Here is a 16,996-nt window from a genome sequence, read left to right as displayed (position 1 = left end):
ATCAGAAAGATTAACAGGACTAGCTTTCACTGGGTGTTACATTTTAGTTATTTATTCACTTTAATCAGTTCATTACTAGCCTCAGTCACCAAAGTCATAAGGAAACCAATTAAGAAAAAAATCACCATATCAGTGAAGAGAAAGAGATTAATATCAGTATCAATGCAGAGATCCAGGTCCTGAGTGACTGATTGATTGACTGATTGATTGATTGATCAGACCAGCACTGCTTCTGGCAATGATTGTAAAGGATTTTAGAAAAGGCCTTTCCCATCCATACAATCAGAGTTCTTTTAAGGAACAGTGTGACGTAGGGGAACCAGCATGATATGATGGTTAAGCTGGTGGACTAGGAGCAAGAAGATTCAGTGTCTAGTCTTCCCTTAGTTCTAGAAAATAACTGAGTAACTTTGGGTCAGTCGATCTCTCTGAGCAGATTCTACCTGACAGGGTTATTATAGGGGGGATAAAAGAAAGGAAGGCCCCTGCGTGTTAACCACTTGGAGCTCCAATTGTTTCTACAATTTAGGATTCTAAATCCACTTGTCCATTAGGTGTTGATTACCAGCTGATAGATATATTTAAAAAGAGAGGTATTTAGACAAGACTCAACCTGATGCAGGGATTTGCAGCAGCAAAAGTGTGTTTGTCTGAACGTGCCTGAAAAATGAACTCAGTTATCAACCTTCTGAAGACAGGGTCTTTGACATCTGAACAAGGCATATTAATTGAAAATCTTAACAGCCCCCTTATAGGAACACTTGATAAACCTATCACAGCCTTTTGAAGTAATGAGGCCATGTTGTATGTGTGCATTCTGATCCTCAGACAGACTTTGCTTGTAGGCATGAAGCAGTGAAGGACTTCATGTGATGGATGGATGATGAATGGTTGGGCAGAAGGTAGGACCAATGAAAGAAATCAGGGATGTAGCATATTCCAGTAAATATTGACTGAAGGCAGGAACACCATGTTGTTTCTCTGAAATATATTCCCTATCCACCCCTGAAGAAAGGGAATGGTTATGGGTCATATGTTAATATTAAAGAATGGTTTGTATGTGTGTATATCTACATACAGACCTTTGGAGATGTTCTGAGCAAATTATATTATTTCTCTCTGTTTAGGTTGAACGTGGGGACTTCAATCTGTCCTATTCCAATGGCAGAGCTCAACCAGACAGTGACTCATTTTGTGTTCTTGGGACTTACTGATAACCAGAATCTGGAACTACTTTTATTTGTCATTTTCTTCATCATCTATCTGCTTATCCTAGCAGGGAATCTGCTCATCATGGTGACGGTGGCTTGTGACCGGGGCCTCCACACTCCCATGTACTTCTTCTTGGGAAATCTGTCTTTCGTTGACATCTGCCATTCCTCTGTCACTACACCCAAGATGCTGCTCGACTCCTTCCTCCACCAGAAGGTCATCTCCTTTGGAGGCTGTGTGGCACAACTCTTCTTCCTCCATATCTGTGCCCCTGCCGAGACCATCCTCCTGACTATCATGGCCTATGACCGTTGCATTGCCATCTGCTACCCATTGCGCTATGTGAAACTTATGAACCTGAAGATTTGTGTGTACTTGGTGGGTGCTTTGTGGGTGGTTGTGATTATCCACTCCCTGGTCCAGACAGTCCTCACTGTTCGCCTCCCTTACTGTGGCCCAAATGTCATAGACAGCTTTTTTTGTGATGTCCTCCCAGTCATCAGTTTGGCTTGCACTGATACGTACTTCACTGGGGTTCTCATAGTATCTAATAGTGGTGTGATGTCCTTGGTTTGTTTCTTGGCCTTAGTAACTTCCTATGTCATCATCCTGTTTTCTCTGAGAAAACGGACAGCTGAAGACCGTCGCAAAGCTTTTTCAACATGTAGTGCCCACTTACTGGTTGTAGTCTTGTTTCTGGGGCCATGCATTTTCATCTACACCCACCCTGCTTCCAACTTCTCCTCAGAGAAACTGGTAGCTGTCTTCTACACGATGGTAACTCCTGTCCTCAACCCTGTGATCTACACCCTGAGGAATGAAGAGGTGAAGAACTCCATGCAGAAACTCTGGCTCCAGAAGAAGATCTTTTTTGCAAGGAGATGAGTTGGCCAACTAGCTTGTCAGGAGATAGGAGAGGAGAATTCCCTGGAATGGGTGATGTTAATTAATTGGATAAGTTATCCTTAACTACAGAGGTTTTGTTAGCATTTCTATAAGTTGCCGTTCTTCCATATATTGGAGAATTGGCCACTGAGGGTAGCATGCCAAGTTTCCATGCATCCATAAAGTTCTATTAAACTTTATAAACCTATCAGGTAGTGTTCCACCATCTTGGAGCATGATGAAGCCAACTACCCATGAGTCTTTGGGAACAAGCCTTGCTGGAGTGGGAAATGCTGGAGAGCAGGCAGTGATGTGTCCCTTTATATGTGGGGGTGGGTGGGGATTGGGGGGGAGGACACAGAGCAGAAGCGAAGGGAGGGGCGAAAGGGAGCAGTCACAAGAGTATTTTTTTTGCCAACCAAAGTACATTTAGATGAAAGGTGAGGAACTCCTTTATTCTGGAGGGTAGCATCAAAATGTTTGTCCTCTTAGGCTAACATTTGAAGGGCTGCACATCTTTCCAGGGCTCAAATGTAGCTTTTTCGCAACATCTTTCTCCAGAAATGGATCAGAAAGAACCTGTTTGCCATTGATACTCTCAGTCTTGAACACCCTTTTGCTCTTTGGAGAAAAATAAAATAAAATAAAATAAAATAAAATAAAATAAAATAAAATAAAATAAAATAAAATAAAATAAAATAAAAAGCTCTGAGTTTTGGTAACGTGCTTTGCATTAAGTGGTTCTTTGGATCTCAGGCATCACATTTCAAAAATTTGCAGCCAACACATTTTTAATTATAGCAGAGAATTCCTTAAAATCTTTGAGGCTGATCGCAATGATTTAGCATTTCAGAGGTGTGACCAAGACACACCAAAGAGTTCAGGATACACACTCTTCCTTGGCAGCCCCAGAAATAACTTTTCAGCCTCCAGAAATTTTGACCGATGAAGTCCTCTCTCCTTGGTTGCAGTAAGGGGGGATTATGGGTATTTGTGCTTCAACTCATCTGAAGGGCACTGGGTTGCAGACATCTGCAGGAATCTTGCAATATTCAGTGTGTCATCTGCTTCTTTTAGTATTTGATTTACAGAAAATGAGGGTCATGGTGATAAAATGATATGTTTTTAGATATGTTTTAAATGTATTAATTAATTAACTAAATGTATTTAAATATATTTGATATGTTTTTAAATATGCTTTAAAATGACTGAGAAGGACAGTGATGAGTCAAATGCTGAATGATGCCAATATAGACATAACTGCATTATATTAATTGTGCTAAATAGATTCCCTCCTCCCTCCCTCCCTCCCTCCCTCCCTCCCTCCCTCCCTCCCTCCCTCACTGACTTTCTGTCCCCAATTTTGTGCAAATCCATCAGTCCCACTCGAAAGATTTGATACTTAGATTTCCTCCCTGCCCCCATCAATCTTGTTCATATCATTCTTAATAAGAGAACATGGAGTGTAATCTCTGTTAAAAATTTAACCATAAAACTATGGTGCCATTAAGGAGCAACCATTTACCAAAAAGCTTTATCATACTGAATATTATTATATATTATGAAGCTGGTGTCTATTCTGTAGATTTAATGTATTTAACATTTTTGCTTCCTTTTTTATATATTCTGTAAATGTGGTCATAATAGGAATGAGCAAGCTGGTGACAATCGTCCCTCTTCCTCTCCTTCCTCCCCACTTACAGCTTTAACCTTTTATCAGATATGGAACATAAACCTTCCAGGTTACTTTCATAAACTGAGGACTAGAAACTTGATTGCTTGCTTGTAGTTTTAAAATGTACCCAGAATGCTGGCTACTTCCAAAGAATTAGCAGATCAGCTGGTGTCTTGCAAAAACAAAAAACAAAACCCCCAAGAACTTTGTGGCATCTTTAACATTTAAAGTTTAAACATAATGTTTAAATGAAGTATTAAAAAACTACTTTTATGTACCTATATACATAAATGAAAAAGCAGCAATGTGACACAGTGGGTAAGGCACTGGGAACGGTGTGCGATGAACCTCTCCCATTTTATAGGTTGTCTGAGGATGCAGATACACATATAAAATGAATGAATGAATGAATGAATGAATGAATGAATGAATAAAGCAGCATTATGACTCAGCCGCGGTCCCAAACAATCAGCATTGTGACTCAGCCATGGTCTCTCTGCACACCTTCACAAGCTTGTTGTGGAGATAAAATGAAGCAAGATCCTCATGCAAGGTGACTTGAGCACCTGGAGGAAAGGAAGGATATGAATTTAACAAATACATAACGAAATACGAGCAGTTTTCATTTAGTGACCACAATTGGGACTGGCAACTTGGTCTTTAACTGAAGCAATCACTAAGTGCAACTTCAACTATGCTTATGATCTGACTTCAGCTTTTGTTTAGTTTACAGACCTGTGCGGCCGTAAATGCAAGGATAGGTTGTAAAGTTACTTTTTCATCACTGCCATAACTGCAAAAGGTCACTAAAAGGGAAGTTGCTAAACGAGGACTACCTGTATGAGCTCTTTTTAAAACTTGAGAATGCCTTTAGCAATCCCAAAGGTGCCCCTTCATCAGACAAGGCTGCCTCAACTCGTTCCAGCCCACATGTCAAAGAGTGTTATGCTGCTCCTTCATGTCCGGGGGAAGAACTGATTTTTCCTGCTTATACCATCCTAGAACCAAAACTGTTAAGCTTTATTTGGCTTTCTGATCCCTTTGCAGAAATGCGCTCTTCTGACCAACCAAGCCTTCAGCATTTATTAGTAGTTGCTCAGAGAAGTGGCACAAGAGCTTTTAGATTCTGGTGGGATATGTGTTGACTGGCATGACAGTCAGACTCCCATATTGTGGGCCTAAGATGGTGGACAACTTCTTCTGTGATGTTCTCCCAATCATCAAGCTTGCCTGTACTGACACATATATCATTGAGTTCCTGATGTGTCCAACTCAGTCCTGATCTCCGTGGTCTGCTTTGTGGTGCTGGTGGCCTCCTATGGCATCATCTTGGTCTCCCTCCATACCCGCTTGGTTGCAGGTCAGCGCAAGGCACTCTCCACTGCAATGAAGAACAGGGCCAGGTTCTCTGACAGTGTTAACTGGCACCAAATATCTCACTGGGGCTAAAAGAGAACGCCTTGAAAGAAAAGAAGGAAGGGAAGGGGTTGTACAAGCACAAAATCTTTGCCAAGGCTAACAAAACCTAATGTATTGATGACTCCCTCTCTTAGGTCTTTCACTGACTGGTTAAGCTTTGTGTGGTAGAACACTGCGTTGAGGCTGAGTAAGTAATTGGAGGAATGCTAGTCATAAACAATCAACAGATAGCAGAGGAGTTTATTAGTAGCTTATCTCATCAATGGGAGCTCAGTCCAGGCTGCAAAAAAACCAGAAAGAAACTCAAAATACTCAAAAGACCCTCTGCCTTGATGATTGATTGTTTGATTGATTGTGTGCTATCAAGTAGGTGTCGACTCACAACAACCATGTAGGTAGATTTCTCCAAGATGATCCGTTCACAACGTGCTCCTTCATGTCTTCCAACAGCATCCTCATCACTACTGTAACTGAGTCCATCCACCTTCCCGCTGGTCATCCTGTTGTCTTTTCTTCCACCTTTCCCAACATTAGAGCACTTTCCAGAGAGCAAGGTCTTGGCATCATGTGTCTGAAGTAGGATCATTTGAGTCTGGTCATTTGTGCCTTGAGTGGGTTGATTTGTTTGATGATCCATTTGTTGTTTTATTGGCTATTCACGGTATTCTCAGGAGTCTTCTCCAACACCAAAGTTCAAAAGCGTCAATACTCCTCCCTGATCCTTCAAAGAACAAGTTTTGCTTCCATAGAGTGTCACAGGGAATACTATAGCTTGTATGATTCTGATACTTGTAGGTATAGACCCATCACGGCATCTGAATATCTTTTCCAAGGTCTTCATGGCTGGTGTACCAAGCGCTAGGCTGTGGCGTATTTCTTGACTACTTCTTCCTTTACAGTTGATGGTTGATCTTAAAATGCAGGAGCTATCACTCCAGTATCTTCATGGTCACTTCTAAGTCTGGCTGCTCTGCCTTAATGAATTCTTGAATAAAAGAGGGTTGGAGATTCCTATTGTTCTTTCCAAGACGCTGTACTTTATCTATAATTTGTGCATTAAAGCTTCTCATTGAAGACATGTGATTCTTGATCCAGACATGGCCTGTGATACAGGCTTAGCCTATACAATGAAACATGGTTTAGTTAACTGAAGTAAATTATGGTCTTTGTCTGCAGCATCTTATTTATTTTATTTATTTATTTGAACGTGTTCATGTAGTTTTCTTGGAAACAGTGCAGGGATAGGTTACTCTTTCCCTCTTCCAGAATTGAGTGGGTTGGTCCAGTGCTTCATGGCAGACAAGAAACCGGAACTTTGAGAAGGAACAGGGAGATTTCTCTTCCTTCCTTTTTAGTTTCACAGCTGGGATCAGAATATTAACTAGATCTTCACTTCGGAAAGAGTCAAATCCAAATAGACCTGTTTGCAGTGAACCTCTGAACGTCATCATGGATTCGGGCCTTCTGACACAATATATTTTGCCTATTAATTCTTACCAAAGTTTGCCTCAAACTTCTGGTACTCTTGGGAAACCTTAATTAAAGATTCAAGTCCCGTGGTGTATTAATTACAGTTAGGATCTCCGATCTCCCAAGATCGTCTTCTATTTTTTTTTTTTTTAGTCCTCATTGAATTCCAAGATACCTGGAATGCAATTTATCTCTTACTTTCAGAGAATCTAAGGTTATATAAAGGAGAAATGGCCAAGATCAGATGGTTCTTTTAAAGGCCCTCTCCTCAGCTAGTTCAAAAAAGATGGACAAAGAAGATATCCTGAAGCTGTCTGTGTGATCTTCTTTCTTAACTGTATCAGGTAAATCCACTCTCTTTCTTAGCACAATGTAAATCTGAATCATAAAGTTATACATTAATAGAAAGCAGATTTTGATCACGTAAGGGAAAGGAAAGGTCAATGCAGTCAGCAGCGTGGAAAGTGACAGTGGATTTCTAAGTTTTTACCCAATGGTGACCATCCATGTCCATGAGCTCTTGGCTGTGGTGAGCTGATTACCTGCAGAAGCTGTGTTTACAGATGTTTCCATGTATGTGTGGAGGGAGTTATAAAGATATGCAAAAGGGTCAAAAGGTAACAGATAGTTTCATTAGTCTCTCCCGGAGAGGTATTCTGTAGAATTAGGTGGGAACTCTGGGATTTTTCTTCCCTGCAACTGGAGAAGATCAAGTTAGAGAAGGCTAAATGATCAAAGAGATTAACAGGACTAGTTTTCACTGTGTGTTACATTTTATTTATTTATTCATTTTAATCAGTTTATTACTAGCCTCAGTCACCAAAGTCACATACAAACCATTAGAACATACAGCACATTAGAACAGAGCCCAGAAAAACAAGGAAATCAATTAAGAAAAAAAAAATATTGTATCAGGGAAGAGAAAGACCATAAATACAAAGAGATTAAACTATCTAATATCAGTATCAATGGAGACATCCAGGTTCTAAGTCACTGTTTGATTGACTGAGAAACTGAAGAACATCAGGTTAGAGAAGGCTAAATGAACAAAGAGATTAATAGGACTATTTCACACTGGGTATTATATTTTATTTATTTATTCATGTTAATCAGTTTATTAATTGCCTCAGTCACCAAAGTCACAAGGAAAACAATTAAGAAAAAAATCATCATATCAGGGAAGAGAAAGACCATAAATATGGAGAGATTAAACTACCTAATATCACTATCAATGCGAACATCCAGGTTCTGAGTGATTGTTGGATTGATTGATCAGACCAGCACTACTTATGTTTCTCTGGCAATGTTTCTAAAGGATTTTAAAAAATGCCTTTCCCATCCATACAATCAGAGTTGTTTTAAGAAACAGTGCGATGTAGGGGAACCAGCATATAATGGTTAAGCTGTTGGACCAGGAGAAAGGAGTTTCAGCGTCTAGTCTACCCTTAGTTCTGGAAAATAACTGAGTAACATTGGGTCATTTGATCTGCCTGAGCAGAATCTGCTGACAGGGTTATTATAGTGGGGAGAAAAGAAAGAGAGGACCCCTCATGTAAACCATTGGCACTCTAATTTTTTCTACAATTTAGGATTCTAAATCCACTAGTCCATTAGGTGTTGATCGCCAGCTGATAGACATATTTAAAAAGAGAGGTATTTAGACAATGCAAAGGCTGAGACAGTTGGCAATCTTCTGAAGACAAGGTCTTTGACCTCCGAACAAGGCACATCAATTGGAAATCTTAACGGCTCCCTTGTAGGAACACTTGATAAACCTACCACAGTCTTTTGAAGTAATGAGGCCATGTTGTGTGTGTGCACTCCTATCCTCAGACAGACTTTACTTGTAGGCATGAAGCAGTGAAGGACTACATGTAATGGATGGATGATGAATGGCTGGGCAAAAGGTAGGACCAATGAAAGAAATCAGGGATGTAGCATATTCCAGTAAATATTGACTGAAGGCAGGAACACCATGTTGTTTCTCTGAAATATATTCCCTATCCACCCCTGAAGAAAGGGAGTGGTTATGGGTCATATGTTAATATTAAAGAATGGCTTGTATGTGTGTATATCTACATACAGACCTTTGCAGATGTTCTGAACAAAATATATTATTTCTCTCTGTTTAGGTTGAATGTGTCAATCTGTCCTATTCCAATGGCAGAGCTCAACCAGACAGTGACTCATTTTGTGTTCTTGGGACTTACTGATAACCGGAATCTGGAACTAGTTTTATTTGTCATTTTCTTCTTCATCTACCTGCTTACCCTAGTAGGGAACCTCTTGATTGTGGTTACTGTGGCTTGCAACCAGTGCCTCCACACGCCAATGTACTTCCTTTTGGGAAATCTGTCTTTCCTTGACATCTGCCATTCCTCTGTCACTGCACCCAAGATGCTGCTTGACTCTGTTTTCAGCCAGAAGATCATCTCCTTTGCAGGATGTTTGGCACAACTCTTCTTCCTCCACATCTGTGCTTCTGCTGAGATCTTCCTCCTGACTATCATGGCCTATGACCGCTGTGTTGCCATCTGCTATCCATTACAGTATGCGAATCTTGTGAATCTGAAGATCTGTGCATACTTAGTGGGTGCTCTGTGGATGGGGGGCATCATTCACTCCCTGGTCCAGACTGTCCTCACCATTAGCCTTCCTTTCTGTGGCCCAAATGTCATAGACAGTTTTTTCTGTGATATTCCCCCAGTCATGAAGTTGGCTTGCACTGATACGTACTTCACTGGAGTTCTCATAGTATCGAACAGTGGTGTGATCTCCTTGGTTTGCTTCTTGGCCTTAGTGTCGTCCTATGCCATCATCCTTCTCTCACTGAGAAAGCAGACAGCCGAAGGCCGCCGTAAAGCCTTCTCTACATGTGCTGCCCACCTACTTGTTGTGGTCTTGTTCTTGGGGCCTTGTATTTTTATCTACACCCGCCCAACCTCCAGCTTTTCAACAGAGAAAATGGCAGCTGTCTTTTACACCATGGTAACCCCTTTCCTCAACCCTGTGATCTACACCCTGAGGAACAAAGAGGTAAAGAACTCCATGCAGAAACTCTGGTTCTGGAGGAAGATCTTCTTCACAAGGAAACGAATTAGTCAGCTTGCTTTGGTGGAAAACAGCTCAGTAAAAAAGGAGAAGACAATTCAGTGCAATGAATGATCTCAATCAAGTCAAGTAAGATATCTTCACCTACAGAAGTTTTGTTAAGTACTGCTATGAGAGGCCCATTTTTCTAAGTTTGGAGACCTGGAAAGCTGACAAGCCCATTTCTGGGACATCTGTAAGCTGCTATTAATTTTTTTTTTAAAGTAGCAGGCAATGCTCCACCATCTTGGAACATGATCAACCCAGTGGCCTGAGGTCTGTGCTGGAAACAGTTCTTGCTAAAGTAGGAAAAGGGCAAAGCTACATTCCTATGTGGGACATAATGAAGGACATGCAAGCTGTCCCTCCCCAGCTGAGCAACAGGGAAAGGATGGAGGGAGCAGACCCAGTGAGGACTAAAAGGAAACAGGACATGTGTTTTTCCCTCACTGAAAAGTGTACAAATGAATATTGGGGAAATAAAACTTGAGTTTCAACGACTGAAGAAAAGGTCACTCTTGTTAGACATTGTAAGAGTAGTAGTCTGGAAAAGCTGGAGGAGCACCAGACTGCTGAAAGTTATATATTTAAATTCATTTTGTATTTATTTTTCTGTAGCTTTTTTATCTATATGACACCTAGAGCCCATTGCTTTTTTAAAAAAAAAAGTTACATTGGTTGCTATTTATTAATTGTCAAACTTATTGTAATACTGTTTTTATGAAAGGATTCTGGGGGGAGAAAATGTAAATTAAATGTAAATATATATAAATATAAATGGAAAAATGGAAATATAAACATGAAGCCTGATTGCACTGTGCTATCATTCGAAAAGCTTGGAGAGTCCTGGCTGGAAAATTGAAATATTGAAGGGTGACTAGAATACTGGAGATAAATTTAACAGATCTGTCCAAGGAATCTTAAACATACTAGCATTTGAAACAAATTTATGATATGCAGTTCTCTTCACTAGAGATCTGTAGTGTAACTTATCTCTTGCACCATCAGGTAGTAGTAATAGCAGGAGTCCTTTTTCCTGTGCCAATAAGTAGGTGCACTTCAAAATAATATCAGGCAACATCAAGACGTTGATACAATAATGCACTAAAACCCACTTTCACAGCTAAAACATGAAGCACAAGTAACCTGAATGGTCCATAATATTTAAAACCATCTTTTGAACTGGCATCTAATTAACAGTCAATTTCTGCAAAAAATACTTACTTACTTATTTACAACAGCTATGTAAGCAACCTCTTGCCTCTGCGCCTAAGGTACTACACTACCAAAAGTAGAGCTGATAGAAGTTCACATCAGTATAAGAACTCTTATTATTTTGGAGAAAATGGCAGCTGGGGTTTATTTCTCCCCTAAATCAGTCTGGAAGAAATTGTGTCACTTCCGGCCAAATAACTCCGGCGTGTCCAAGGCAATGGAATGATGGGGTAGGAATTACACAAGGAAGAATTTCTCTGACAGAAAAGGATGAAGGAAAACAGGACAAGAATGAGTGAAATTAAGAAAGTCTGGGGGAAAAAGAAAGGGTAGAGGAAATTAGAAATACTAGAGGAAGAATAGAGAAGATGGAAGGAAGGAAGGAAGGAAGGAAGGAAGGAAGGAAGGAAGGAAGGAAGGAAGGAAGGAAGGAAGGAAGGAAGGAAGGAAGGGATGATAGATAGACAATCGACTAAACTAAGAAAAGAATTTTCAGTATGGAAGATATGCAAGTGTCACAGATGAAAAAAAGTGCTGTTAAAAAGGTGGTGAAAGGAAGAAATGAGACTAGATTGGCTAAATATTAAATATTTATAGATTTAAGGGGGAAAAAAGTGTGCAAAGAGGCCTAGCATCAGCATGAAAAGGAAATGTCGCAAATGTGAGTGGAAATGTTAAGTGGAAGTTAAAAAAAAAAGCCCATATAACAGCTTTTTGCAACCTGGCTCACCGTAAGGGTATTAACTAGCTCCCAGAATTCTCAACGATGGCCATGCTGGATGGTGGATTCTGGGAACTGAAGTGTATATCGCAGGCATGTACCCAGATTGTCAGTTGACTGCCATAGGATTATGATAGATGATTATATTCGGTCGATGTGATGGACATCAAATAAAATCTAAATTCTGAGATGGTTCTAGCTTAAACCATGCATGCTGTTTTGTAAATGTAAGATTCACCTGGGATTTTGAAAGCTCAGAACTCACTGAAGGGCCAAGCAGCATCCATGCAGTTTTACTGGCAAAAATAGAATCTGTTAGTAATGAACCTCTGAATGTCATCATGGGTTCATTCTTTCTGATACAATATCCTTTGGCCCACAATTGTTACTAAAACCTGTCTAAAACTTTTGGATCTCTTGAGAAAGCTTTAATTAAAAACTCCAGCCCCATGGTGAATTCATTAGTGTACAGATTTCCAGTCCTGGAAGATCTTGTTTTATCTGCAGTGCAATCCATGACATCATATTTAGCATTTCTTTCAGACTGCCTATATCTGTACAAGGCGGATGGTTAAGATGGAGCCCTCCTAGGCTCTTGGCTTGGCTACTGGATGGTGGTAGCTAATTTTTAAGCTTTTATCCCCAATTCACTATCCTACCTGTGGGACCCTTACTGAACAGATTGTCTTCAGAAAATGTGAGTACTTAACTATGATTGCACATGAACATGAAGATAGTTGCAAAGATATGTAAAAGGATTAGAAGTGTATAAAAATAGATTAACCAGCCTGCCCCCAGTCGAATGCCTTAGAGATATGTTTGGAATACAATTCTCAGAACTTACTGGGAACTCTAGAAGTTGTCATTCAGCACATCTAGTCAACATCAGGATAAGGAAGGCTGGATTAAAAAAACAGCTGTAGAACACATTAGACTATGTTACACTGAAAGTCATAGGACTGATCAGACCAGCATTGCTTCTTCGTGGTTGCCTATGTGTCTTAAGAATGTTAGGAGATGTCTTTGCCATCTGTGTATTCAGGAATGGCTTAACTGGGCAAACTGGAGTAGAACCTCAGTGTTCCTGCATATGATATATGGGCTGAGAAGCAAATAATAGGTATGGATAATAATGAATAATACTCAGTCTAGGAAATGTTGAAGGATAAGTTGTCAAAACCTGCAATCTGACATGTAAATGCATCTATCTATCTATCTATCTATCTATCTATCTATCTATCTATCATCTATCATCGTCAGCATCATCAAGGTCTATAGCTATTTTCTGCATGTGCTCATGAGCTTGAGAAGATCTGGAAACAGCAGGGCGTCTAAGAACGAGAGCAATGAACTGTTTTGTGTATTTGAAATGTGTGTGAAATTTCATTTCCGCTCTAGTGTGTATATTGAATGATAGTTTTTGAACTGGAGAGGTACTGCAAATCCACTAGTCCACTGGGTGTTGATCACCAACTGATAGACATATTTAAAAAGAGAGGTATTTAGACAAGGCTAAATTAGCAACTTTCAGAAGGCAGAGTCTTTGACCTCTGAACAAGACACATCAGTTGGAAATCTTAACAGCCCCCTTGTAGGAACACTTGATAAACCTATCACAGTCTTTTGAAGTAATGAGGCCATGTTGTGGGTGTGCACTTCTATCCTCAGACAGACTTTACTTGTAGGCATGAAGCAGTGAAGGACTTCATGTGATGGATGGATGATGAATGGTTGGGCAGAAGGTAGGACCAATGAGAGAAACCAGGGATGTAGCATATTCCAGTAAATATTGACTGAAGGCAGGAACACCATGTTGTTTCTCTGAAATATCTTCCCTATACACTCCTGAAGAAAGGGAGTGGGTACAGGTCATGTCTTAATATTGAGGAATGGTTTATAGGTGTGTATTTCTATGCATGTACATTTGGAGGAGTTTTGAGCAAAATATATTATTTCCCTTTGTTTAGGTTGAATGTGGGGACTGCCATCTGTCCCATTCCAATGGCAGAGCTCAACCGGACAGTGACCCATTTTGTATTCTTGGGACTGACTGATATCCGAAGTGTGGAGCTGGTTTTATTTGTCCTTTTTTTCATCATCTATCTGCTTATCCTAGCAGGGAATCTGCTCATCATGGTGACGGTGGCTTGTGACCGAGGCCTCCACACCCCCATGTACTTCCTCTTGGGAAACCTCTCTTTCCTTGACATCTGCCATTCCTCTGTCACTACACCCAAGATGCTGCTCGACTCCTTCCTCCACCAGAAGGTCATCTCCTTTGGAGCCTGTGTGGCACAACTCTTCTTCCTCCATACCTGTGCCTGTGCTGAGATCTTCCTCCTGACTATCATGGCCTATGACCGTTGCATTGCCATCTGCTACCCATTGCGCTATGTGAAACTTATGAACCTGAAGATTTGTGTGTACTTGGTGGGTGCTTTGTGGGTGGGTGCGACTATCCACTCCCTGGTCCAGACAGTCCTCACTGTTCGCCTCCCTTACTGTGGCCCAAATGTCATAGACAGCTTTTTTTGTGATGTCCTCCCAGTCATCAGTTTGGCTTGCACTGATACGTACTTCACTGGGATTCTCATAGTATCTAACAGTGGTGTGATCTCCTTGGTTTGTTTCTTGGCCTTAGTAACTTCCTATGTCATCATCCTGTTTTCTCTGAGAAAACGGACAGCTGAAGGCCGTCGCAAAGCTTTTTCAACATGTGGTGCCCACTTACTGGTTGTAGTCTTGTTTCTGGGGCCATGCATTTACATCTACACCCACCCTGCTTCCAACTTCTCCTCAGAGAAACTGGTAGCTGTCTTCTACACGATGGTAACTCCTGTCCTCAACCCTGTGATCTACACCCTGAGGAACGAAGAGGTGAAGAAATCCGTGCAGAAACTCTGGCTCCGGAAGAAGATCTTTTTTGCAAGGAGATGAGTTGGCCAACTAGCTTGTCAGGAGATAGGAGAGGAGAATTCACTGGAATGGGCGACGTTAATCAACTGGATAAGGTATCCTTAACTGCAGACATTTTGTGAGCATTTCTGTAAGTTGCAATTCTTCCATATTTTGGAGGATTGGCCACTGAGAATAGCATGCCAAGTTTCCATGCATCCATAAAGTTCTATTAAACTTTATAATCCCATCAGGTAGTGTTCCACCATCTTGGAGCATGATGAAGCCAACTACCCATGAGTCTTTGGGAACAGGCCTTGCTGGAGTGGGAAATGCTGGAGAGCAGGCAGTGATGTGTCCCTTTATATGTGGGGGTGGGTGGGGATTGGGGGGGAGGACACAGAGCAGAAGCGAAGGGAGGGGCGAAAGGGAGCAGTCACAAGAGTATTTTTTTTGCCAACCAAAGTACATTTAGATGAAAGGTGAGGAACTCCTTTATTCTGGAGGGTAGCATCAAAATGTTTGTCCTCTTAGGCTAACATTTGAAGGGCTGCACATCTTTCCAGGGCTCAAATGTAGCTTTTTCTCAACATCTTTCTCTAGAAATGGATCAGAAAGAACCTGTTTGCCATTGATACTCTCAGTCTTGAACACCCTTTTGCTCTTTGGAGAAAAATAAAATAAAAAGCTCTCAGTGTTGGTAACAAGCTTTGCATTAAGTTGCTGTTCAGATCTCAGGCATCACATTTCAAAAATTTGCAGCCAACACATTTTTAATTATAGCAGAGAATTCCTTAAAATCTTTGAGACTGATCGCAATGATTTAGCATTTCAGAGGTGTGACCAACACACATCAAAGAGTTCAGGATACACACTCTTCCTTGGCAGCCCCAGAAGTAACTTTTCAGCCTCCAGAAATTTTGACTGATGGAGTCCTCTCTCCTTGGTTGCAGTAAGGGGGGATTATGGGTATTTGTGCTTCAACCCATCTGAAGGGCACTAGGTTGCAGACATCTGCAGGAATCTTCCTATAGAACAGGTTGCAATATTAAGTCTGTCATCTGCTTCTCCTAGTATAGGATTTACAGAAAATGAGGGTCATATTGATAAACTGATACGTTTTTAAATATATTAATTAATTAAATGTGTTTACACATATTTGATATGATTTTAAATATGCTTTAAAATGACTGAGGAGTACAGTGATGAGTCAAATGCTGAATGATACCAATATAGATATGTCTTAAGATAATTGTGTAAAATAGATTCCCTCCCTCCCTCCCTCCCTCCCTCCCTCACTGACTTTCTGTCCCCAATTTTGTGCAAATCCATCAGTCCCACTCGAAAGATTTGATACTTAGATTTCCTCCCTGCCCCCATCAATCTTGCTCATATCATTCTTAATAAGAGAACATGGAGTGTAATCTCTGTTAAAAATTTAACCACAAAACTATGGTGCCATAAAGGAGCAACCATCTATCAAAAAGCCTTATTATACTAAATATTATTATATATTATGAAGCTGGTATCTATTCTGTAGATTTAATGTATTTAACAGTTTTGCTTCCTTTTTTATATATTCTGTAAATGTGGTCGTAATAGGAAAGAGCAAGCTGGTGAAAATCGTCCCTCTTCCTCTCCTTCCTCCCCACTTACAGCCTTAGCCTTTAATTAGATATGGAATATAAACCTTCCAGGTTACTTTCATAATCTGAGGTCTAGAAACTTGATTGCTTGCTTGTAGTTTTAAAATGTACCCAGAATGCTGGCTACTTCCAAAGAATTAGCAGATCTGCTGGTGTCTTGCAAGGAAAAAAAACAATGCTTCAATTTTAAACATAATGTTTAAATGAAGTATTAAAAAACTACATTTATGTACCTACTATATACAGTACATAAATGAAAAAGCAGCAATGTGACACAGCAGATAAGAAAGCCACCGAAGGAGCAAGATGGAATAAAATATTGCACTAAGTCTGAAGAACCTTTCAGTAGTTTTATCCCCCAGAGCTGTAAGAGAAACACGCATTTCCCTGCTTTGTTGGAATTCAGAGAAACAAGCACAGCTCTCTATTGGAGCTTCAATAGCAGCAATAAGAGAACTGCTCCACCTTATCTGTTTGATGGTCTCAAGCAGTCAGCACTGCCACTCAGCTGTGGTCCCAAACAATCAGCACAGTCACTAGCTGTGGTCCCAAACAATCAGCACACTCACTAGCTGTGGTCCCAAACAATCAGCACAGTCACTAGCTGTGGTCCCAAACAATCAGCACACTCACTGGCTGTGGTCCCAAACAATCAGCAGTGCTGCTTAACTTGTGGTTTCTGCCCAGCTTCACAAGCTTGCTGTTGTGAAGACAAAATGAAGCATGATCCTCATGTAAGGTGCCTTGAGCAACCGAAGGAAAGGTAGG

General features: G+C 40.6%; 3 protein-coding genes across 3 annotated transcripts; all 3 read left to right on the top strand.

The window, feature by feature from the left end:
• Positions 1 to 1,161: 1,161 nt before the first annotated feature.
• On the top strand, positions 1,162 to 2,097 carry LOC148215227 (olfactory receptor 4E2-like). The gene has a single exon (XM_088144074.1). It carries the CDS (start codon positions 1,162 to 1,164, stop codon positions 2,095 to 2,097), a length of 936 nt encoding a protein of 311 aa, XP_088000200.1.
• A 6,724-nt stretch (positions 2,098 to 8,821) lies between these two features.
• LOC103061951 (olfactory receptor 4E2-like) lies at positions 8,822 to 9,826 on the top strand. Its single transcript, XM_007444853.1, has one exon. The coding sequence runs from the start codon at positions 8,822 to 8,824 to the stop codon at positions 9,824 to 9,826; it is 1,005 nt and encodes a 334-aa protein (XP_007444915.1).
• A 3,862-nt stretch (positions 9,827 to 13,688) lies between these two features.
• Positions 13,689 to 14,624, top strand: LOC103062188 (olfactory receptor 4E2-like). The gene has a single exon (XM_088144073.1). It carries the CDS (start codon positions 13,689 to 13,691, stop codon positions 14,622 to 14,624), a length of 936 nt encoding a protein of 311 aa, XP_088000199.1.
• Positions 14,625 to 16,996: the final 2,372 nt, after the last annotated feature.

Source organism: Python bivittatus, unplaced genomic scaffold (assembly GCF_059951505.1).
Source record: "Python bivittatus isolate LINGU-HERP-01145 unplaced genomic scaffold, Pbiv_v1 ctg000430_np1212, whole genome shotgun sequence".
In the NCBI taxonomy this organism is placed as follows: domain Eukaryota; kingdom Metazoa; phylum Chordata; class Lepidosauria; order Squamata; family Pythonidae; genus Python; species Python bivittatus.
The sequence above is the reverse complement of the archived record's forward strand: the minus strand, read 5'-3'. Positions and strand labels throughout refer to the sequence as shown.

Coding starts and splice junctions, on each gene's coding strand:
- LOC148215227 (XM_088144074.1), top strand. CDS start 1,162: ATGGCAGAGCTCAACCAGACAGTGACTCATTTTGTGTTCTTGGGACTT.
- LOC103061951 (XM_007444853.1), top strand. CDS start 8,822: ATGGCAGAGCTCAACCAGACAGTGACTCATTTTGTGTTCTTGGGACTT.
- LOC103062188 (XM_088144073.1), top strand. CDS start 13,689: ATGGCAGAGCTCAACCGGACAGTGACCCATTTTGTATTCTTGGGACTG.